At 45.6% G+C, this 24,686-nt stretch overlaps 1 protein-coding gene across 32 annotated transcripts in view; it reads left to right on the top strand.

The window, feature by feature from the left end:
- NRXN3 (neurexin 3) overlaps nucleotides 1–24,686 on the top strand; it is a 1,742,415-nt gene that overhangs the window by 104,395 nt on the left and 1,613,334 nt on the right. For all 32 annotated transcript variants that reach the window (XR_008620931.2, XR_008620932.2, XR_008620933.2 and 29 more), the window contains exon 2: nucleotides 15,863–17,278. Coding sequence is in view for 29 of the 32 variants with exons in the window: in XM_055097889.2 (XP_054953864.1) it covers nucleotides 16,570–17,278 (709 nt within the window). In the remaining 3 variants the exon portion in view is untranslated. The remainder of the gene's footprint in view (nucleotides 1–15,862; nucleotides 17,279–24,686) is intronic.

Consider the following 24,686-nt stretch of genomic DNA (forward strand, 5'->3'; position numbering starts at 1 on the left):
TTAAAAAGAGAGACAGTTTTGTTACCTTTCAAGCATAGCAGGTTTTTGAAAGCTAAGATATAAATAGGTACTAATAAGGAAAGTGGGAAAACTAATGCAAAATTACAGATTGTATTATTCCTGATTGTATAATAATGAATCATAAATAAAGGACCATAAACATTCCAGAATCATCCAGTGAGCCCAGAAGTTGAAGCCATGCTGATAGAATAATTTTTTGAGTCTTGGGTTTGAAAAATATACTGACTTTTTAATTAAAAAAAAACTTTGAAATTTTTTTTTGCTGTTAAGTAAAACCTGAAACTTGGTAGAGAAAGATGTAATTGGGGCTTCCACCTTTTGAGGATCATGGAAACCGTATTCAAATTATTACAATTCTGGATTAGCATCCCTAGATGAGAAGGTTTGATATTATATAATAACTCACTGTGACAGGGCAGAGTCTGGCATAGGTGGGCCCATTGTGTGCCATCCAAATGCATTTAATTACTGCAGGATGAGCCCATAGGTTTTATATCATATGCCCGTTGCAACTGATGGGAAGGTAGCACTTCTTAGACTGTTGGTTGAGAAGGATTCTGAAGCTCCCTCTGGGCTCAACATTATGGTACCATGATTAATTAATGATTGATTAGTGAAGTGTGCTGTGAACACGTGAAGGGAAGATTCATGTATTTTGCCACCTTATCTAACATATCCCAGAAACAGTGGTATAATACTAATCAGTGTGATATATGACAGAAATATGGGACTTATTCAAAAGCTTGAATTTAAGATTCAATTGCATCACTTACGGTTTTGTGACCCTGAACGAACCATGTTCTGTCTCTGAGCTTCAGTTTCTTCATAGGTAGATGGGAGTTGAAAAAAAATAACACCTTATTTGTCATATGGAGGTTAGATGAGACAGAGTTACTTTATACACATTAGTGCCTAGCTTTTCTAATCAGGCTTATGAGATCATTGCTGTATGCAGTCAGTACTTACTTGTTTGCTCCGTGCATGTTACATATGATGGTTTCTGTGCGTATTGCCTGTTTTCCATTCTCAGCTCACAGCACAGGAAGCTTTGCTGGCTCACTGACTTTGCACACCCACTAGCCTAGGGCTCTCACCAGAGCACCTCCCACCTCTTTGGTTCTCTGTGGTGACGTCCTTCAGCATAGGCAGTTAACACCGAAGCAGATGAGGCTGAAGTACATCGTGGTGCTTATAGGCTTGGAAGTTCCATTCTACTTAACTTACTATGTTAAGTGCTCGTAGTAAATTTGGAGCTAAGACCTGGACTTAAGTTTCCTTAGCTGCCTCAGGACTGCGTCTCTAGAACGTCATAGAGTTTAAGCCTTGGCCAGGAAAACTGGGATGACAGTTCTATTCTATGTGTCTCATCCTCTAGGAGGCGAGCGTGGGCATGTTCTCATGGCAAAGGAGCAAGAGTGAGCAAGCAGAAAATACGAAAATGCTTTTCAAGCCTCTGCTGGTGTCATTTTTGCTAATATGCCATTCAGCGAAAGCAAGTCACATGTCTGAGCTTAGTGTCCAGGGCTGGGCTCAGTGATGTTAAATTGCCAAGGGTATGGAGATGGGGAGAGTGAAGAATTTGGGACATTAATACAATCAAACCACTACACAACATTATGGGAGAGATCGCTGAATTTTTTTTTTTTTTTTTTTTTTTTTTTGAGACAGAGTCTCACTCTGTCGCCCAGGCTGGAGTGTAATGCGTGATCTCCGTTCACTGTAACCTCCGCCTCCCAGGTTCAAGCGATTCTCCTGTCTCAGCCTCCTATGTAGCTGGGATTACAGGTGCCTGCCACCACACCCAGATAATTTTGGCATTTTTACTAGAGATGGGGTTTCACCATGTTAGCAGGGGGATCTCGAACTCCTGACCTCAAGTGATCTGCCTGCTTTGGCCTCCCAAAGTGCTGGGTTTACAGGCGTGAGCAACTGTGCCCGGCTAGATCTCTAAAATCATAGCGTGAGTAAGGTGAACAGAAACATAGTAATGATGATAATGGTCATGGCTAACATTTACTGAATGCTTGTTATCTACCAGTCTGTGCTGGGAGCCTATTGCATTTTATTCTATACTGAATCCTCACAATACCCCTTTCATGTAAGTGCTAATATTACCTCTCGCATTTTACAAATGAGAACACTGAGGTTCAGGGAGATTAGGTAATTGTCAGAGGTTACAAAGCTCCTCAGTGGTAGAGCTCTGGAATAAGGATCCAGTTTTATCTGACTCTACTCTAGCTCTTAACTGAATCCCAGAATACCAGAACCTTGGGGCAGGGACACCCCTTGAAATGTACTACAGGGGAATCTAGGGCAAACAGTGAGCAACTCCCTTTCATGCGGACGGTGATAACCTCAAGGAATGTGTCCCCCAAATGAGTATTTACTGATGGTTCCCTCATGCTCAGATGTGTGAGGTTGGCAAAAGTTATGAGACTCAGTCTCAAGCTAGTATGAGTAAAAAGGAAAAATCTGTTCAAGAATTTTTTTGCACATTTGTGCAAATGACAGCTCCTCTGTGGCTTTTTGAGGGGAAAGTAGGAGATTCTAGGGATGGTCCCTTAAATGTTGAGGTTGGTATAGGTGCAGTGGTTTTGAAACTGTTCTTTGGGACTCTGTAGAGTTTCACACTATAAAATCTTGATGACTATTGTGGCCGTCATGGGGGAGGCTGGGAAGCAAGATTCCACCTCCTACTTCTGCAGAGAAGCTCTGCTTTTAACTGTCTTATATTTTGGGGTTTACTTCTTTTTTTTTTCAATCAGAGTCTTGTGGCTTAAGAAAGGAAAGCCCTGTTATAATGGAAATAAACCTGGTCAAAGGGTCCTGATAGTTGAGCTGTAGTGCCACTTCCGCCACCGTCCAGTCATGTAATCTTGCACACTTGCTTGATGATCCCTGGGGTTCTTCTTTTTTCATCTATTGAATGAGGGGCTTGGGCTGGCGATCTTCACTGTCCTCTCCAGATCTGGTATTCCTCATCTTCCAGGAGGGGCATCTGTGATCTATTCTACTGCCAGGGGTGAAGTTCTAGAACTGGTCTGCTAGTGATCCGAACCAGAATCCCTCCCTTGAATCCTTCAAATTTCCGTCTGCTTCCCACCTTAGTCCAGTCAGCAAGCACATGTCTATGATCGACTCTGTGCCAGGCACTAAACCTACCATCGTTCTAAGCTCTGCAGGTCCTAATACTTGCCCTGGCCTGGGAGGGTCTGAAGTGTGCCCTCTTGCTGTGTCTTTTCTTTGCCACTATCTTCCTTCCTTTTCTTTATGCCTCACATGTTTATGTCTTCCTACAGGACACAGTGTGAGGGTTGGTAGCACCATATACTCTCTAGGGGTTGGCAGTGGAGGGGATAATAAGTGGGGACCTAAGGATGTTGCAACAGATGGGCTCACTGGGTCACTGTTCCCTCTCCAGTTCTCCTCAGCCATTGACAAGGATGCTAAGTTCATCTGACCAAAGTGCTTTTCCAATGTAGATCCCTTTATTTTTATTTATTTTGTATTTTTCTTGAGACAGGGTTTCCCTCTGTCACCCAGGCTAGAGTGCAGTGGCACGATCTCGGCTCACTGCAACCTCCGCCTCCTGAACTCAAGTGATCCTCCCGCCTCAGCTTCCCAAGTAGCTGGAACTACAGGCATGAGCCACCACACCTGACTAATTTTTGTATTTTTAGTAGAGACAAGGTTTCACCATGTTGTCCAGGCTGGTCTCAAACTCCTGAGGTCAAGCAATCTGCCCATCTTGGCCTCCTAGATCCCTTCTAGCCACCTCTGTCTCTGTCTCTGTCTCTGTCTGTCTGTCTCTCTCTCTCTCTCTCTCTCTGGCAGTGACTTCCTCAGCAAAGGGCAGAATTGAAGTCTAGTTGTTTGTTGGGAGGACCTGCATCTTTTATTCTTCTTTCCTAGGTGATGGAGAGGCTGGGGTGACATGGAGGGGTACAGTTTCTGTGGAAGGAGAGAAGGCTGGGGAATGCTAGCTGTGTCAGGCACTAAACCTGCCATCCTTCTAAGCTCTGCAAGTCCTAAAACTTGTCCTAGAGGAGACACTGGAGTGTGGGGACCCAGAGAAGAGGGAGTCAGCCATGAGAAGGTTTGAGGAAGGGCATTTCAGGCAGTGGGAAAAGAAATTGCAAAGACTCTGAGGTTAGGCTGCACTTAGTGAGTTCTGAAAACACCAAGGAGGTAGCATGGCTGGGGCACAGTGAACAAGGGGAAGAGGAGTAGTAGATGAGACTGGAGAGGTGGCTGGTGTCAGACCGTGGCCATGTGGGGTCTCAAAGGCCACAGGGAGGGCTTTGGATTTCATTCTGAGTATGTTGAAAACCACTGGAGGGTCTTGGATGAGGGAGTGATGACTTCCATTTTAAAAGGTCATTCTGACTGCTGTATGGAAAATATTCCATAAGGAGCAAAGGTGAAAGCAGGGATACCTGTTGGGAGAACCGTATATAGTCCAAGAGAAAAAGAAACACTGGTGTAGTAGAATTGATTGGAGTGCAGCTTACGGCCTCCCCTGTGAGGTCTTGGGATGCAGGGCCAAACCTGGAACATCATGTCAACGGGTAAGGAAACCCTGGGGAGCCTGAAGGTAGAGGAGGAGAGATGGTAGATTGGGTGAGGGGCATCACATAAACTCTGGAGCTAGACCCAGTTCTGCGGTTATTCATTCATTCATTCAACATATAGTATCCATATTCTTTTTCTCCCCCAGAGAATAGATTTTCTTCAGTCCTTGAGGACTCAGCTTCTTACAGGGACTTTGGCAGAGGTCAGGGGTGTAGTGCCTTGGCTCTACATTGGGGTAAGGGTGTTTGGTCCTTCTAGGCATCACAGTGATTCCTGACTACTTGCTATGAATGGTACTACTCATGTAGTAATGTTGTTTCACATACAGCTTGGGAGGCACAAAAGCCTTGAAGATACATGATTCATGCATGTCCTGATGGCTGCAGTCTCTGCTGTATTTTGGATGATGAGCTTCTTAATGGCCTTGTCCTTGGCTACACATAGGGCCAAATTCATGCAATAAATAGGCTGAATATGGCTGTGGTCCTTTTTGCCATGACTGTTGTTCCTTCTCCTCATTGTCATTTTGGAAGTGAGGAGCTGAGATCTGCACCCTTATTAGCATATGACTTTGGAAAAATGACTTCATTTTCCAGAGGCCTCAGTTTACTCATCTCCAAAATAGGGATAATAATAGTTCCTACATCATAGAGGTTTTGTAAGGATTAAATGACTTCACGTGTACCATGCTTGGCATAGCGTGTTGCCCAGAGCAAGTGTATTATGAGTGTTTGCTGTTGCTGCTGTGTTGTAAGATGTGTGTGCTGGAAGAACTGTGTAGCAGCCTTTCCACTGGCTTTCCAAAATCACAAAAGGACCAAATTGTCAAGGGTCTGGGTCCTGAGCACACTGATCTACACTGTCCCCTTTCTAGGGGCCGTGTGTCATCTGCTCCTGGCTCCCAGGCTCAGCCTTCACCCCCATTGTAACCCTTCCTGGAAATACCTTTTGTGGGCACATTGCTGCCCCTGCTTCCTGCCCCCTGGCATCACATTGCTCTGCAGGAGGTGTGGTCTGTGCCTCATACCTGTGAGGTGTGCCCGGTAGATGGGGCTGTGCCAGGCCCCACATTCACCCTGTGGTGAAGCTGGGGGCTGTCTGGTCTGGGTTCACACAGTTCAAATCTGTCCAGAGCCTTTGCCAGTTTGTTCTGTTCTCCTCACCAGCTCTGGCACCTCTTGCTCCATTAATGGATAATTTGTCAAGTAATGGGAATAATTAGCACAGTGGGGGCTTTACTGTGTCCTGGAAAGAGAACAGAGAGAGCCCTCCCAGCAGCCCCAGACATGATTGCTGGGCAGGCTTATTTTCTCTTGTCTGCGCCTCTCTCCCCTTTTCTTACATGTGTTTGATTTTTTTTCCCCCTCTTTGTGTGGAGAGAGTTGGCTAGGAGAAAAGACTCGTAAATTGCACTCTTGCTGGGCTGGTGCTGCAAAAGCTGGATAAGATTGTCCTCTAGGGCTGAATAATTTTCCTCTCCCCTTACCCCCTTTGTGGGGAAAGATCAGCTAAGCACCTAGTTCATTTTCCCCTCCTTTTCCCTCTCCATTTTTTCTCTCTCCCCCAGCCCTCCCTGCTTCCCTTCCCTATCCCCTCATGTAAAGAATTCACTGGCTTTCAATTGAATCTTTTTTAATGGTCCCAAGAGGGGAGGATCTTGAAGGGTGATTATCTTCATTATAAATTATTAACTCGCCCAGCAGCCAGATGGCTTTCCAAACCATGGCTGGGAACTCCAGGCTGGGGAGGCCCACTGGCCAGGGAGGAGGGGATGAGAGAAGGGAGGAGGCTGAAAAGTAAATGGCCACAGCTTCTTGGGTTCCTGGCTGTACTGAGGTTGCTGGGGAGCCTGTTGGCACCTTACAAGGCCTGAGTTCTTTGGTGTGTGAGAGAAGAGTTTGTTGTTGTTGTTGGTTTTCACCCACTAGAGAACTCAGGGTGCAACAACTAGGCTACCTTGGGGATGGAGTACAGGTAGTAGGTGGAAAAGAGACTGTTGCCATGAGTTGCTTTTGGTATGAACCTTAGAAGATTGTCAAGGCATGGTAAGAAGGCATGATTATTTCTGTCCTTTGTGTAGTCTTTGATGTGCACATCCTGGAAGGTGTATTCATTGTTCTTCCCAATTTATAGGAGAAGAATAAAAAATTGAATAGATCCAGAGGTATCCATATGGTCGCTTGGCCAATAGTTAGTGAAAAGACAGTCTGGTTCTGACTTCCAATCTAGTGGTCTTTCCCTGACATCAGATTTCTCTTCCGCAGTTGCTTATGCCCTACTTGTCCTTCAAGTTTCCTTGCAGGTTCCTCTCCTCTGAGAAACCTCTGACCGCACCAGCCCTGAGTCATCTTGTTCCTCTGGATTGTATTGTACTCCATGTATAGACCTACTTAGTACTGGACATACAACCCCTAAAGATGTCCAGTCTCTTCTGGGTCATCCCCAGTAACAGGGAGCCCGCTTCATTTGGAGGTAATCTGCTTCTAAGATAAAGACATAAATACGCTCTGTAGAACTTCCGTTCACTAGACAAAATTCTATCCTGGAGGGCAATAGAGAAACTGTGGGATCTTTCTTCCAATTTAAGTATGCTTCAAAAAAAAAAAAAAAAAAGAATGCTTCCTACTCCTGTGGACACTGCTCCTGCCACTGCTGCATTGCCTGTGTTAGCCCAAACACCCTGACACCTCCAAAAATTTCTCCTATAGAGACTCATGTATGACTCTCCACATTGTCTGTGACATTGGAATGAAATTTAAAGAAGTCCATCTACCCAGCCTATTCTCCCTAAGCAGTCCCTGTGATATGGCTTAGCTGTGTCCCCACCCAAATCTCATCTTGAATTGTAGCTCCCATAATTCCCACATGTCATGGGAGGGACCTAGTGGAAAGTAATTGAATCATGGGGGCAGATCTTTCCCAAGCTGTTCTCCTGATAGTAGGTCTCATGAGATATGATGGTTTTATAAAGAGGAGTTCCCCTGCACAAGGTTTCTCTTGCCTGCCCCAATGTAAGATGTCCCTTTGCTCTTCTTTCATCTTCTGCCATGATTGTGAGGCTTCTCCGGCCATGAGTCCATTAAACCTCTTTCCTTTATAAATTACCCAGTCTCAGGTATGTCTCTATTAGCAGCTTGAAAACGGACTAATACATCCCATGAGACACCAACATTAGCCATGCTGCTAGCATGAAATAATAAGCATCAAGGACAACAGTGGACAGCAACAGTAGATAACATTTATTTGGTACTTATCTATGCTGAGCGTTGTCCTAAGGGCTTTCACTTGTACTAAGTGCCTACGTATGATAATTCATTGTTATCATCTGTTTCACAGAGAAGACAACGGAGGCACGGAGTGGATAAGTGATGGGCTCAAGGTCACGTAGGCATCAAGTAGCAGGTCTGAGATTTGAACCCAGGAAGTCTGGCTCCAGAGCCCATGCCTTTAACCACTACATTATCCTGCCTGCATGAGAGGGGCACTCATCCTAGTACCAGTGTTCTACTTTGGACTCTAGAGGCTAACCATCACCATATCAAGCCCACACTTGGCAGAGTCTGCTTCTCACATTTGGTTCACCTCCTTATATTATTTAGGCTCGTGTCTTTCCTTTCTACTAACATATAAGTGCCTTTCAGGGCTTGAGCTATTTTTATTTATTTATCTGTATGTCTGGAACATGGGTGCTCCATGGTTAAACAAAATAAATGAAAAACTTTCTTTCCATTTACTATCTTTCAGCTTACCTACACCTTTCTCAGAGTATGACTCAGAATAAAAATTCAGTGACTGGTCAGATTGACACAGATGATGATCTCTTTCTTCCTATAAGTTATATTTCAATTAATATAGTCTAAAATTACATTTGATTATCTGGCAGCCACAAATGCTTTCATACGTATATATATATGTGTGTATATATATATATGTGTATGTGTGTGTGTCTTTTTGTCAATTTAATTTCTCAATTCTTGTTTACTATATAGTTACAAATTGTGCCTTCCATCCTTATGGGTTGTTTATATTGGAGGATCAAGTTGTATTACTTTCCATTTATCTCCATCAAATTTTGTCTTATTAGATATAGGCTGTAGTTTTAGCCTATCGTGATCTCTTGGAGTCCCTTCAGCCTCACCTGACACACTCATAACTCTGTGTCAGTTCATCTACACACATGATTATTTGGCTCTCTCCATCTTCACTGGGGCTCTTGATAAACATGAAAGATGAGATCAGGCCTGACCTCCCACAAGAGCCTGTGTCCTAATGGGTTCGTGCCTTCTTTGAATGCTGTTCTTTAGCCAGTGACAAGTCTTCTTGGTCTGTCTGCCTCACAGTTCTCATATCATGAGAAGATCTGCTGAAGTCCATATATAACTCCTGTGTATCTCTACCATAACAGATCAGTATTCTTGACAGAAAAGGAATTTAGGTTAGCCTGACATGACTTCTTAGTTCTTGGGAAAACTTAGTTTTTAGTAAAAAAAAAAAAAAAAAAGTGTTATAGTTAAAGGTTAAAAAAAAAAGTCTCTTCCTGTCTCTCCCTATCTCCATCCCACTTTCAGCACAATATAAACTTCAAATGCTCTTTTCTATGTGTCCATTTGTTAAGAACGGAATTAAGGTCCTTGGAGGCTGTTTCCCCTTCTTTTTCCTAAAGGGTAAGGCTTGGTGACTAAGACTAGGATCAGCTCCGCAGATTTCAGGAAAAGAAGAGAAGATGCAAGAAGGGTGGTATTCCTAGACATGACCAAATTATGGGAGAGAGGACTAGGGTATAGAGTGGGCTGAAAAGAGAGGGCAGTGAGCTTCCTATTGCAAAGCATGGTGGATATTTGCCCTTAGTTTTCTAGAAGAGAGGTTGGTTTTGACTTGGGGAACTGTAAGAAGGAAGTTCCAGCCTACAAAACAGGAACTAGTAATAATTTTCTTTAAAACCCTTCTTCAAGTGACATAACAAAAATAATAGATTAACATATATATGTATCAGGAAGTGCATTAAGTTGCTTTTATTGAAATATAGCATACATAGAGAAAAGCACATACATTGTAAGTATACAGCTCCCTTGTTGCATTTTCACAAACTGAACACATTACGCAGAATCACCCAGATCAAGAAACAGGATTCCTTCACCCCTTTGCCTTCTTCTAATCATTAACCACTATTCTGACATTTAACAGCATAGAATAAATAATTTTGCCTCTTTTCGGTTTACATAAATGAAGCACATACGGTATGTGTCTTACTTTGCTCAATATTATGTATGTGAGATTCATCCACGCTTCTGTCGAGATGAAGAGCAATCATTCTCAAAGCTGTATAGTATTTTGCACGAATAGACTACAATTTATCCACTCTACTGCAGGTAGACATTGGGTGATTTTCTAGGTTTTGTCTATTATGAACAGTGTTGCCATGAACATTCTCATGCATATTTTCAGTTGGACATTTGTAAGCATTTCTGTTGGTATATACCTAAAAGGGTAATTGTGGAGTCCTGGGATAAAAATGTTCAGCTTTAGTAGATACTGCCAGCATAATTTTCCAAAAGTAGTTACATTTTTATAAATTTTTAAATTTCATAAAGTTCAAAACTGCCCTATGAGATAGGTATTATTCCCCCCCCCCTTTTTTTTTATGAAGAAAGACTCAAGAGAGTTGCCCAAGGTTAAATAGCTATAGGAATGAGAGTCTGGGTTTAAATTCAGCTGTGCCTGCCTCCAAAGCCCATGTTCTCTCTCACTAGCCTGAACTACTTTTATATCTTTGAGAGAATTCATGCCTTAACCTCCCTTACTACATGCAGTAGAGCCTTTGCTGTTGTATTAAGATAGATAGTGCTGACTATGTGAGCTTGCCCTAATGGTGTGGTGTCTGGAGGGGTACAGTTTAGTTGAGGGAGCACATTTCTGAGGTTCTTGTATAAGAACAAGCCTCTGTCCACCTGCAAAACACACAAGAAGAGAAACAAGCCCATATCCTATGCCTTTGTTCAAGTGCATGGGCAAATGGGTGTGGAGAGCATTGATGGCGAAGGTGGGCAAGACATGAGGCTCAGGTTACAGGGAGTTCTGGGTGTAGGTGGCCATATGAGATGGAAGCTTCTGCTAGTTTGTCAGTGACAACAGTTTTTTATGGTCCAGTATTAGGAGTGTATGAGTCAGGACTCTTGGTCACAACCCAACTCAAACTTGCTAAAGGAAAAAAAGTTTTGGTTCATGAAATGGAAGTCACAGGATTCATTGGGCTTTAGGTCTGGCTAGATCTAGGTGTTAACACCACTAGAAATCTGTTTGTATCTATTTCTTGGCTCTGATTTCTTCCTTGTTGTTTTCATTATTAGACAAAATCCTCTCCAATGGTGGAGATGGATCATACTCCACCAGTAATGATGGTGTCTGTCAAGTTTGAGCTTCACTCTAATAATTTATTGATGTGGTAAGAAGAGAGAGGGGATCCTTTTCACGATAATTCCAGTGAAAGTCCCGGCATTAACTCAAATTCAACTTCAAGTCTGGGTGAGAGACCCATCTTGAAACTAATCATTGTGGCCAAGAGATTGGAATGTCCCAGTTGACTAAACTGGATCATATGATTTGGGATTGGGATGAACCTCACCTTGAATGACACAGAACGAGATTGGTGGTGAAAATCATTTACCTGCAAAGTGGGGTGAGGGGAGCAGTGAACATGGGGCAAAACCACCAGAGAGCCACTGGAGAGATTTTCCAGTCCTGGTGAGGGCAGGTCATAGGAAGCTTCTGGAAGAAAACCTGGTAAGCCCCACCTGGGGACTGTGGGATGCCCGCAAAGGCTGGGCACAAGGACAGTCATCATTGTGACTTCCTAAATCAAACCCACTTGTAGACAGTCCGACTTCCTTGAGTTTGTCTCAAGCTCAGCTAAAGCTCCAGGCAGTTGGAAAAGGGAGGAATGGAATTGGAAGGAGGGGTGGGGAGGGCAAATGGCAGCCAGATCTTCTGAGCCACACCTTGTGGCAAATAGCCCACATGTCAGAGTTGTGTAAGCCCCCCCACCACACCACCCTGCCGCCTCCTAAGCAGCCGGCTTATGAGACATTTGCAAAGATGTTAACCCCACATAAAAAGTGTGCCGTTCGATAATTATGTAAATTAGCTGGCAATTAGATAATGTCACTCACTTTCCCTCTCTTGCTTGATTCCCACACAACAGAGAAGTGTTCTGAGCTTCTGCACCAGCCCGGGCCCTGCATGCAGGCTCTGGGGCAAACCACCTGTGTGCGTGGCTGCCTGCGTTCTCCTATGGTTCAGTAGAGGGTGGCAGTTGTCTGGCCAGGTGAAGAGGGCTCCCTGGCTCCCGTTTTGCCATTTCTTGAGTCTAGCATGCCCCACCAGAGGGGCAAAGAAGGCTGAAGGATAAACGCTGGCAGCAGTTGGAGGCCTGCGATATTTAGTGTAAGGGCATCTCTAGCTTTTGGCCATTTTGGCAATTTCCCAGAGGCTGCAGGAATGTCCAAAACTAGGAATGAAAAGGAAGGGCTGTAGGAAAGAATGTGGATAGACCATAGAGGGTTAAGTCTACATAAGCCCACTTGTGATGTTATCACTTCTGAAACTGGATTCTGCCTGTGGGAAAGAAAGCTTGGGTTTCCTCAGTCAGCCTTTTTGATCCCCCACAATGCAGGGCAGGGAATGGTGGTATCCCCCAGTGCTGGTCTGGGCTGGAGGGGAAGGATGAGGGACTGAATGAATGGGGAGGCTCAGCCTGGAAGGGGTGTGTGGCCCCGACAAAGCAGGCTAAGTGCCCATGATCTTCCCCCACAAGGGAATGTTTCTGGGCAGTAGAGTTTTTCATTCATGGGTTTCCCCAGGTCACTAAGCATGTGCTGCTTTGCTCATTGGGGTCATGTGAGGTTGGCATCCAGCGAGGCATGGGGGTTCAGGATTGATGTCCTTGTGTAAAGTGGGGTTGTGTGGAGGCCACTGCATGGAACAGAAGTCAAATAATCCACAGGAACATTCTTCCACTTCTGCTTTTACTGTTCATTCTATCTACAAGTGCTTCCCAAACTCCAGCTCCATGACGAGGCCCTGTGGCAGACACCGTGTTGAAGCAGTCATTGCCTCCAGGGAGCCCCCCATCAGCAATCTGGTTCCAGAGCCTGGGCTCTTAATTGCCGTGCTTTACTGTCTCTGAAGTAAACTTGTCCCCCACTAGTTTGTGATGCCCTGGAGGGTGAGATTGGTGTCTTTATTTTGCTTTGATCCAGTAGTGCCTGGAATGAATTGGAGCTCAATAAACAGTTGAATTGAAGGGTTTTCTCTTTTCTTTGAGATGTTGCCCTTTGACTTGGTTGGCATACCTCACCTCATACAAGGAATCATATTCTTAGAAATTGTGTCACGTTTCATGTCCTACCCTCCTGTTATCCATGTCTGGCTTCATGTCTTCCACTCACTCCACTCCAACAGCACCTACCTCCTGCTGTTCTTCAAGTATACCAGCTTGCTCCAGCCTCAGTTCTTTTACATTGACTATTATTTCTGGAACATTCTTCCCAGATACTTACATGGCTGATTCCCTAACACTCTTTCAAGTCTTTTCTTTTCTTTCTTTCTTTTTTTTTGAGACAGAGTCTTGTTCTGTTGGAACAAGTGGATGGAGTACAGTGGCACGATCTTGGCTCACTGCAAACTCTGCATCCCAGGTTCCAGCAATTCTCCCTGCCTCAGCCTCTCGAGTAGCTGGGATCACAGTCGCCTGCCACCGGGACTAATTTTTGTATTTTTAGTAGAGATGGGGTTTCGCCACGTTGGCCAGACTGGTCTTGAACTCCTGACCTCAGGTGATCCACCCGCCTCGGCCTCCCAAAGTGCTGGGATTACAGGCGCAAGCCACCGTGCATAGCCTCAAGTCTTTACTTAAATTTCACCTTCTCAAATACTCTTTGTGGTGTTTGCCTTTTTTCTGGGGTGTAAATACTCCTTGCCTGTTTATTTCATGCTACCAAAGTCATGCCAACCAGTCAAAGTTTTTGAAATTTTAGCAGTTGGCTCTCACAAGCCTGTATGAGTTGGCACCAGCATACTCCTGTGTCCATGTCTCAGCTGAGCATCCCTTGAACCACTGGGGGTACCTGTGTGTATGGTAAAAGCACTTGATAACAATAACTTGAGCATACCCTGAGAATGACCCTGCATGGCAGATGCACTTGAATGTGTGTGTCCTACACCAGGGAACCTGGGAGTGGCCAACCAGGAGATTCATTCCTTCTCTATGAGGAACATATAAGCCCCTGGCTGGTCCCATGGAACATGGGCTATACAGGGGATCAAGGCCCTTTGTTTTAGGGTAAATGAAGGTTGCCAGATAGGGACTGTTATAGGGAGGGTGCTAAGTAAATATGCTGTGTAAACTGCATGCCTTTTGCAAGCAGTTGCAGCTCTCCTACCCAGCTCACCACCACTGGATTCTCTCCTCTGGATGTAAGCTCCTCGTTAAAACCCATTTCTCATTTGTCAGCTCTGGGATTATTCTTCTGCCTCTTGAACCTGGTACCTTCCTTATCGGGGTCTATGGAAGTTTGGCACAGCACCTGTGCCACACTTTAGGGAACATTGCTTGGACAAAGCCTTTTATAGAACAAAGCCTTTCCTTATAATGGATTTAATCAGCCCCTTGTTCGTTGGGTTTGTTTGTTCATTGGGAATAGGTGTTTGTTCCTGGTTAAGGAACAGCAGCTTCCTCTTCAAAGAAGGGGTAATAACTAGCTTTGCTGATGTGGTTATCATTAAAATAGGGGATAGTAATGTTCTGATGGAGCCCATGGTGAATTATCAAATGTGCCAGGTAATAAGCAGCAACTTGCACAGCTCCTAGAAATCACACTCACTGTTTGATCTGAACAGAGAACTCAGGCGGGCCAGAGTCTGCCCTCAGAAACCAGACTGCGTGCTGGTGCATTTCTAACTGTTTCTACACCATCATAAAATACATGTAATATACTCTAGGTCATTTGGAACTATCCAGTGTCACTCTAGGAATTTCTTAACTATTCAGTTGTCATCCATTCTGCAGTTTTCATAATCTTTTTTAGTACTTTTGTTTTTACACATTGCTCACTCTATAGCCATACATACATCCACACATACACAGACATAACCCCTCCTCCTGTCCCTTCCCACTTCAGAGATAAAGGAAGAAACCTAGGATTTGTTGTCACCTACTATGTATAAAGCCTCATGTGGCCAGCAGCTGTGGCTCATGCCTGTAATCCCAGCACTTTGGGAGGCCTAGGTGGGGAGATCAGAAGTTTGAGACCAGCCTTGGCAACATGATGAAACTCCATCTCTACTAAAAATACAAAAATTAGCTGTGCATGGTGGTACATGCCTGTAATCCCAGCTACTTGGGAGGCTGAGGCAGGAGAATTGCTTGAACCCAAGAGGTGGAGGTTGCAGTGAGCCAAGCTCATGCCACTGCATTCTAGCCTGGGCAAAAGAGCAAGACTCTGTCTCGAAAAAAAAAAAAAAAAAAGGCTTATGCTAGGATCTTCCTATACCTGATTTCATTGATTCCTCTCTTCAATCTTGGGAAGAGGCTATTATTTTCTCTACTTTACAAATGAGGAAATAGAAGCTTAAATAGGTTAAGAAATTTTCTCAAAGTGCCACATACAGGAGCTAGGATTCAAACTCAGCCTTTTTTTTTTTAGAAGGAATAAAATAATCCTCCTCTCTTAGAGAGGAGGATTATTTTACTCATTACTCACCTTCCAGTTTATTTTCACTGATTTTTATAAACATTTCTTTCACAAATTTAGGGGTAGCAATTTGCCTTAGGCTTCCTACAGTGAGTTGTCAAATTGAAAAGGAAAAATCTAGAAAAAAGTTAATGTCATTTGCAAGCTTTTAATAGGTAAATAAGTAAAAATTAGGTGTGGGTATTTGAATATATAAAATGTTAGCACTTATCTTAAAAATACACTTTGACAATGTGACCTTGTGATGTGAATATTCTAATAATGTGCTGATATGGCTTTGGGGATTTTTATTATTTTTACATATGGAAAACCTGAGTGCATCATTAGGACCTGGTCGTCTTGTAGTGGCTCTGGAAGAACCCATGGCCTCCCTCCTGTTTGAAGCACTAAGCACTGTAAAAATCACTAGAATAGCTTGGCTCAAAGTCAGCATTCCATCAATACTTGTGAAATAGGATGCAATGTTTTCCTGATATATGGCCCTAATCTTCCTCTCCTTCTCCCTCCCCTTCTTCCCACAGGTCTTTTCTCTGGAGTCCTGGGAGGCAAGTTATGGGCAGCACTGCTTCTGGCCGCACCATGAAGCCTGAGTCTGCTTGCGCTCTGCCCAGGGCCCTGCTCTGTCTGAGCATTGGGCTTCTAGCTGCCCCCCTCCCCACAGCCTGCCGCTGCTAGGAGGTAGAACTTTAGGAGTGGTCCTTGGCCTGTTTCTACCTGTCACCTGGCTCACCTCACCACTCACTCCTCCTCCATCACAGCACCCCGGCCCTCCCTGTCCCTGGCCTCCCTGGCTGGGGCATTTGGGGGTCCGTTGGGAGGAGTGCATCGCTGAAGGCTTCTTCCTACTCTCCTGCACCTTCTCCTCCTTGAGTCAAGGCCTCCGGATCCACATGGATAGCTGAGATCTTTTCTTGGAGAAAGACGCTTTCCTCTTTACTCCAGTCCCTCACTTCCCCACCTGATTTTCCTCCTCTTCTGCTGGTCCTGTCTTTTTCTACTGCCTCTTTATTCAATTTCTTGCTTGTGTGCCCCTCTGGGACTCTCTTGTACACTTTCCTCCATCTCCACCATCTCAGGATCTGTGTGTGTGCTGCCTTCCTCCTGTGTGCTTTCTGTCCCCCCATCTCTGTCTTGTCTTTCTCTCCCACTTCTATTGCCAAAGGGAGAGATCCTCTCCGGGCTGTTCCCTGGCCTGTCTGCTCCTCCGGGCTCTGTCCCAGCAGCGACAATGAGCTCCACACTCCACTCGGTTTTCTTCACCCTGAAGGTCAGCATCCTGCTGGGGTCCCTGCTGGGGCTCTGCCTGGGCCTTGAGTTCATGGGCCTCCCCAACCAGTGGGCCCGCTACCTCCGCTGGGATGCCAGCACACGCAGTGACCTGAGTTTCCAGTTCAAGACCAACGTCTCTACGGGGCTGCTCCTCTACCTGGATGATGGCGGCGTCTGCGACTTCCTATGCCTCTCCCTGGTGGATGGCCGCGTTCAGCTCCGCTTCAGCATGGACTGTGCCGAGACTGCCGTGCTGTCCAACAAGCAGGTGAATGACAGCAGCTGGCACTTCCTCATGGTGAGCCGTGACCGCCTGCGCACGGTGCTGATGCTTGATGGCGAGGGCCAGTCTGGGGAGCTGCAGCCCCAGCGGCCCTACATGGATGTGGTCAGTGACTTGTTCCTTGGTGGAGTCCCTACTGACATACGACCTTCTGCCCTGACCCTCGATGGAGTTCAGGCCATGCCCGGCTTCAAGGGGTTAATTCTGGATCTCAAGTATGGAAACTCGGAGCCTCGGCTTCTGGGGAGCCGGGGTGTCCAGATGGATGCCGAGGGACCCTGTGGTGAGCGTCCCTGTGAAAATGGTGGGATCTGCTTTCTCCTGGACGGCCACCCCACCTGTGACTGTTCTACCACTGGCTATGGTGGCAAGCTCTGCTCAGAAGGTAAGACCCTCTCCCTCTCTTGCTAGAGACCCACCCACGGGATGGCTGAGGCTGGGGCTCCTGATACAAACCAGTTCTATATGGATGCATATCTTTAGCTGCATGTTAGATCGCTGGGCCCCTTGCCCTAAGGAGGCAGTGGAAATCCTTTGCCTACTCTTAATGGAGAATCTGTCAGATCTCAGCAGGAGTAGAATCCTGGCCCCTGAACCCTGGGCTCTGTACCCTACTCAGAGGGTTAGATGAAGTAGGCTGCAGGGTCTGCCCCAGCTTGGCCCCTCTCACTGCAGCACCGTTTATCACAGTCAACCCAGGGCAAGAAATCAGATAGAAATTGGCAAATTTCGGCTAGGCAAGGTGGCTCACACCTGTAATCCTAGCACTTTGGGAGGCCGAAGCGGGCAGATCACTTGAGGTCAGGAGTTGGAGACCAGCCTGGCCAACATGATGAAACCCTGTCTCTACTAAAAATACAAAAATTAGCTGGGCATGGTGGCGCACGCCTGTAGTCACAGCTACTCGCAAGGCTGAGGCAGGATAATCGCTCTAACCTGGGAGGTGGAGGTTGCAGTGAGCTGAGAATGCACCACTGCACTCCAGCCTGGGTGACAGAGTGAGACTGTCTCAAAAAAGAAAAAAAAAAAAAAAGAAAAGAAATTGGCAAATTTCTACCTGTGTCTCTCCTGAGCCCTTGAGGTTTGGACCCTTAGGGATAGCTGGGAAACTCCCCATCACTTCCTCTTAATCATCCCTCACATAAAGAATGCCTGTGTAAAGAAAAATGAACCCAGTTCTTCTATTGGGGCCCACCCCACCTCCCAACCCTCTGGGAGGTGTCTAGAAGGTGGATGAGGCATCTGGGCCAGGCCCCTCTTACCTTTTTGTTTTTGGCAATGAGGATTTCTCACATGAGGTACCTCTTTAGATGTGGTTCCCTTTCCCATCCTCTCCATGTACTGAGAACATTGCAAAGAGGCACAGAGATTGACTGCAGTCTTGTTCAGCCAAGCCTCCAAGGGAGCTGAGAGTATACAGCATAGCCTGGAGAACCTCCCAGGTTCAACCGTGACTTCCCAGGGAGAAGCAGGGAGGCACAGAGGCTTAGGTTGCCCTCCCTTGCTCACCAAATCTGACTGTTTGGGATTAGATCTAAGAGAGGTGGCTCAAACTTTAACTTGACAAATACTTAAAATCCAAATTCCTGGACTTACTCACGGCTTAGATTTGGGTAGCAGGAACTGCTGACGTGAGAAGCTGAGAACCAACCATACAGGTATGTATGTTGAGAGGTTAGGGTGACAGGAGGCAAGGAAGTCACATTTCCTTCTATCCTTTTAGGGTTAAGCCCTGGTTTCTCTTAGACGGGTTTTATGTTGCCATCCCCTACTGGTCTCTTCGTGGAGGTGGTGTAAGGTATAGGGCAGAACAGTGGTTCTCAATTTAGCTGCATGTTAAGATTGTCTTGGGGGAATTTAAACTCCAGACCACACCCCAGGCTAATTAAATCAGAATCTCTTGGCATGGGATCCAAGCATTTGTATATTTTTAAAGCTCTCCACATAATTCCTGTGCACAATCAAGGTTAAGGACTAACTAGTACAAGATCAAGGGAGGCCAGATGGCTGGTGCCAGGTGGGTGTGGCCAGGTGAGTGCCTTGCCACCGATTCCCAAGATCTCTTCATTCAGATAAGGCCCTGCTATTGGGATGTGTAATTAAAGACTGCAGGTGTTCCTTAAGTGTTTCCAGAACATCCCAACCCCTAAAGCAGGTTGTGCTTGATGTGAACCTTAGCTATCAGTGGCTATTTAAGAATATTTAAAAAAATTAAAACAAAATTTATTTCCCAGGTGGTACCTGCTGGAGACTGGAACATATCAGAGGTCTTGTCATGCATGGGCTATTGCAGGAGCTGCCTGGGTCTCCACTCCTTTCTTCTAATGGGTTGGGCATCACATCTTTCTCCCTTCCTGTGGGTGGGCTGTCAGAGCTGGAGATGCCAGGCATATATATTGTCCTTATTTGGCTTCTGTTTTTCCTCCACTGAACCCACTGGGAGAAGGGGTGGGGAAGAGGCAACCCCAGTCTACAAACCATTTTGGGAATGTGGTTATTGAAGTGCTTCTCACAAGCAGGTGCCTTCTGGAGCTGACTGCTGTTCCAGAGCTTCTTGGCTTTGGAGAAAGTTCTGCCTGAAGACGCTGACATGATCACTTGTTTTCTCATTCGCCCAAAGGATCTGTTCTGTTCTCAAAACTTGTATTGAAAGCTGGCATTCTTCCTTTCTAGGGACCAGGGTGTTTGCAAATGTGTTGTTAGCTTGCTGATTATCCCTGATTGCATTTTTGTGTTTAAAAAGAACTCATTTCCTTGGGGCAGGTTTGGATCAGCACTTTTCCGCAGGAAAAAAAATCTCTATACTGTATATGTATACAATTTGCTTTTCTCTTCTTTTTCTTTTTATATTTTGTGTGTGTTCCAGCTCCCAGTGGAATTTCTTCAGAGCAGATTGTGTGCCATTGGTTTTTTAATAGCTAAATGCAATATGTATATTTTAATAATTGTTTTTTTTTCCTACAAGGTTCAGATCGTCTCCTGGCTACGGATTGATACCCCTATCTGTAGAAGGCAAACACACATCCTAACTCATTTATTCTCCCCATACATAAATAGAGTAAATAAACTGCCATAACAGTAACACTTGGCTGGCTTGGAACAGAGCAGTGCAAAGGTTGAGGTGAGAGAGGATGTTGCGGGAGGTAACAGAATCTACTGTTGATTTCTTGGAGCCTGTTGATCCTGGTAATTGTCATCATGTCTAATCAATCACAAAAATGCATCACAGACTATTAGAAAATAACCGTTGCCTCCACATATAGTTAATTTTTAGAAAGTAAGCGGAAAAAGTCACCTGTAAAATGGAAGGGAAAGGAAATCACAGCAGCTGCTAAGTGTCAAATAGATCTACACAAAACAAGATAATGTCTGCCCATTTTTCCAAAGATAATGTGGTGAAGTGGGTAGAGAGAAATGCATCCATTCCCCCCACCCAACCTCTGCTAAATTGTCCATGTCACAGTACTGAGACCAGGGGGCTTATTCCCAGCGGGCAGAATGTGCACCAAGCACCTCTTGTCTCAATTTGCAGTCTAGGCCCTGCTATTTGATGGTGTGAGGGCTTGCACCTGGCATGGAAGGTCCGTTTTGTACTTCTTGCTTTAGCAGTTCAAAGAGCAGGGAGAGCTGCGAGGGCCTCTGCAGCTTCAGATGGATGTGGTCAGCTTGTTGGAGGCGCCTTCTGTGGTCCATTAGCTCCAGCCCCCCTGCGGTGTTGCTGTTTGCTTGGCTTGTCTGGCTCTCCATGCCTTGTTGGCTCCAAAATGTCATCATGCTGCACCCCAGGAAGAATGTGCAGGCCCATCACTTTTATGTGCTTTGCGCTATTTTGATTCCCCGTTGGGTATATTCCCTAGGTAAGACCCAGAAGACACAGGAGGTAGTTGCTTTGGGAGAGTTTGGACCTATGGGTATGAGGTAATAGACACAGTATCTTCTCTTTCATTTGGTGAGACTATTAGCTCTGGCCGCGGACTGAATTCCACACAGCTCACTTGGGAAAACTTTATTCCAAAACATAGTCACATTGAACATTGTGGAGAATGAGGGACAGAGAAGAGGCCCTAGATTTGTACATCTGGGTGTTATGTCTATAAATAGAATGCTTTGGTGGTCAACTAGACTTGTTCATGTTGACATTTAGTCTTGCCTTTTCGGTGGTGATTTTAAAATTATGTATATCTTGTTTGGAATATAGTGGAGCTATGGTGTGGCATTTTCATCTGGCTTTTTTGTTTAGCTCAGCCCGTCCTGTTATGGGCAGCCTTGAAGCTCAGTGGCTAATGAAGAGGTATCCTCACTCCCTCCAGAGAGCGGTCCCCTCACGGCTCATTGAGAGTTTGTCAGCATCTTGAAATGAGTTTAAACTTGTTTATTTTTAAAACATTCTTTGTTATGAATGTGCCTGTATTGAATTACTGAACAACCTTATGGTTGTGAAGAATTGATTTGGTGCTAAGGTGTATAAATTTCAGGACCAGTGTCTCTGAAGAGTTCATTTAGCATGAAGTCAGCCTGTGGCAGGTTGGGTGGAGCCAGGGAACAATGGAGAAGCTTTCATGGGTGGATCTCTACTCCAAATCTACCTATGTCACATATCACTCATGCCATCACATTTTACGTTGATTCAGTAGAGGGAAAAGGTTCTAGTCTACTGACAAAGAAAAAGTTGATTACTTGTCTTCTGTCTTCTCCTGCGGACTTGAGTGGGTGCCCAGACCAGAAGCGGTTTGTCTCGATACTTAGCTGTTATGTTTTCAAGTGTTGGAATCCTCTAGTGAAGTGTCGTGGTGGGTGTTGGTGATAGGGACCACAGCCTTATTATAAGCACACTGTTGTGTGGTCCTCAGTAGTGACTAGCCACCGCCCCCCCCCCCGCCCCCACCCGCCACCTCAAGTTGTCTGAAGCTCAGATCCTACTCAGGTCAGTTTGACTGATGGCTCAACACCACTGTGTGGCCTTCGCATGCCTTCCTGAAAGTGAATTTCAATTTCTTTTTTTTTTATTGAGAATTTATGACTTTTGCCCCATCTCTCAAAGCCAAGACTAGGATGGAATGGTATATACCAAGAGGAGGCTGCTTATCCCTGAGCATTTACTGAGGTCCAGAGACATCAGATACTGTAGTGAAGGGACCAGTGGTTGCCTCAGTTGGATCCTCCTGTTTTGGGCACTTGTGTAAGAACCCGGTCATTTCCTCTCCCTCTCCACAGTGCACATGCTGCTTGAATTATAACATGGCATTGTTCCCAATCTGTGTCAGCTCTGAATGGCTTTGAGAAGGGGTGGTGTCCTGCAGGGAAGTGGTGCATAATCAGAGAGTAAAGGATTACTCCTTTCTAAGTCTTCCCTGGTTTGGGAAGGAGAGAACAGAAGCAAGGCCTTAAAATGTACACAAAGGAGGGACTGCTGCTTCTGAGACTTGATTCCCCACCCAGCATTCAGGTTTTCCATGGGACCAGCCTGACTCTCCACCAGCCCAGCCAGCAGGGGCTGTCACTAAACGGAGCCTGAATAGGGGTCTGATTGCTCCTTTTTCCTCCTTTCCTCCTGATTACCAAGTGAGATTTCCTGGGTATACTGTATGCTAAATGGCAGAGCAGCCGCCTGCCACTTGCTTCAATTATCCCTCTTTTAACTGCTGAGGGAAAAGCAATTTTTTAAAATCTCCCCCCTCCCCTAACATCTCTGCCTCCTTTAATGAAATAAGACCCTTCTTCCATGTTCCCCCTTCAATGAGGTGAAAGCAGCCTTCTCCTTTTGCAGAAACCGCACACCAGCTGCAGGCTGCAAAGAGGGTGGGCAGTGGATAATGCTTTGGTCCAAATTCAGCAAGGCTGAGGGTCAGGCAGACATTTTGCCAGGAGCCTCAGAGTAGCACGTGAACTTGCATTTGCATTTGGTAATGAGATACCACAGGACCAATGCCGGGGGCTAATTATTTTCAAGACCCCTATCTCCATTTGCAGGCTGCTCCAGAAAGATGGTTTCTAGTTTCTGGGGCAGCTGTCCTTCAGCTGGGTCCTCTTTCTCCTTCACAGGGCAGATGAGGTGGGGTGTGTGTTGCAGGCTGCACTTGGGGGATGGGACTAACATCACCCCCTTTACTTGCAGTCACTGGCTCCACAGTATGAGTCCATCACAGTGAGGCCCCAGAGGCAGAGCTGGAGTAAGGGAGGCTTTAGGGCAGGGCTCCAAAGGTCGAGTGCCCTTCCTTACACAAAATAATAATGATATTATTACCATTGCTCTTATTAAATACCACCCTGTGCCTGACATTCTAGGTGCTTTTTATATTCATTGGCTCATCTATTTCTCACAAAACTCCTACGAAGTTAATACCATTGGCTCCATTTTACGGATGAGGAAACCGAGGAACCGAGAAATTGGGAACTTGAACCCCCCGTTTGGCATAGTGGATAAGAGTATGGCTGCTGGAGGGAAAATGATCCGGACTTAAATTTGGGCTTGTCTACTTACATGTTGTATGGCTCTGGAGAAGGTTTTTGAAGCTTCAGTATCTTCTTTAGTAACAATGATAGCTAATAATCACAGAGCACTGGCTCCAGGCTCACAGTGTCTTAGGTGCTTTTCATGCACTGGCTCTTGAAACCCTCGCAACCACTCTTGACATGCGATTATGATTCTCATTTTTTTGGATAAGGAAGCTCGGGGCAAGAGGTTAAATAACTTGCCCAAGATTGTGCAGGTATTAAGAGGCAGAGCTGCAATTTGTGTCTAGACAGTCTGGCTTCAGAGCCTACACTGTCAACCACCATGCTATCTTGACTCTCAGTGAAATAGGAATCATAAAAAATCATACATCATGGAGTTGTTGAAAGGATTTAATGAGATAAAACATGAAGTTATCTGCCTAGACTCCAGGAAAGAGCAAGTTCTGACTCTGGGCTATTGGTTTCCTGGCCTGTGTAAGAACAAACTGCACATCAATTTGGTTTCACAGGAGATTTGATGCTTCCTTTTGAGCGACCCCTACCTCCACCAGTTTCCCTTATCCCAGTCTGAAAGGTGGTAGAGATAAAAGGAGGGGAATTTTGGAAGTGTACAGAATCCAATTTCATTCCATTTGCTCCTGCCCAAGAGCATGGGGCTGCTGACAATGGTTATGACTGCGGGATGGGATTCAGGGCTCTGCCGGCAAACGTGTGGTGTTCTGGCCTCAGCAGCCACCCAGTGAGGCAGGTAGGGCAGGCCTTAGCATCCCACTGAATAGATGAGGAGACCCAGACCCTGAACGTGTCATGGGTACAAGGGTATGAGGGCAAGTGTGGGTGCTGCCTTTGGGCAGCCATCTCTAGGACCTGAGAGCCCAGGCCCTCAATGTGGCATTTTACCTCTGCTTCTGGGCTCCCTCAATAAACACAAATGGCCTGTGTCTCTGTCGTGAGATGGAGCATTGCCTCCCTGGATGCGGATGATAAGCAAAATGTCAAGTTCCTGGTGCAGGAGGTTATCAGCTTGGCCTGTCCCGGGGGCTTTGTTCCTTCTAGCCAGAGAGAGAGAGAGAGAGAGAGGGAGAATAGGAAAGAAAATGAAAATGAATGAATATGAGTATAGTATTCAATTCCCAGCCTCAAAACTCTGGTTTTAGTGAAGTGACTGGGATTGGACCCAAGGCTCTGGAGGTAGTTGGAGCACAGGTGCACCACACCGGAGCTTCGCTGGACAGGACGACCTCTTCAAACTTACCTTTGGTTTCCCAGGTACCAGGCAATGCCCATTACCTCACTCAGGGTTGGTGGTGAGAGTTGGAGCTCCTGGATTCCTCTGT

Source organism: Pan paniscus, chromosome 15 (genome assembly GCF_029289425.2).
Source record: "Pan paniscus chromosome 15, NHGRI_mPanPan1-v2.0_pri, whole genome shotgun sequence".
NCBI lineage: Eukaryota > Metazoa > Chordata > Mammalia > Primates > Hominidae > Pan > Pan paniscus.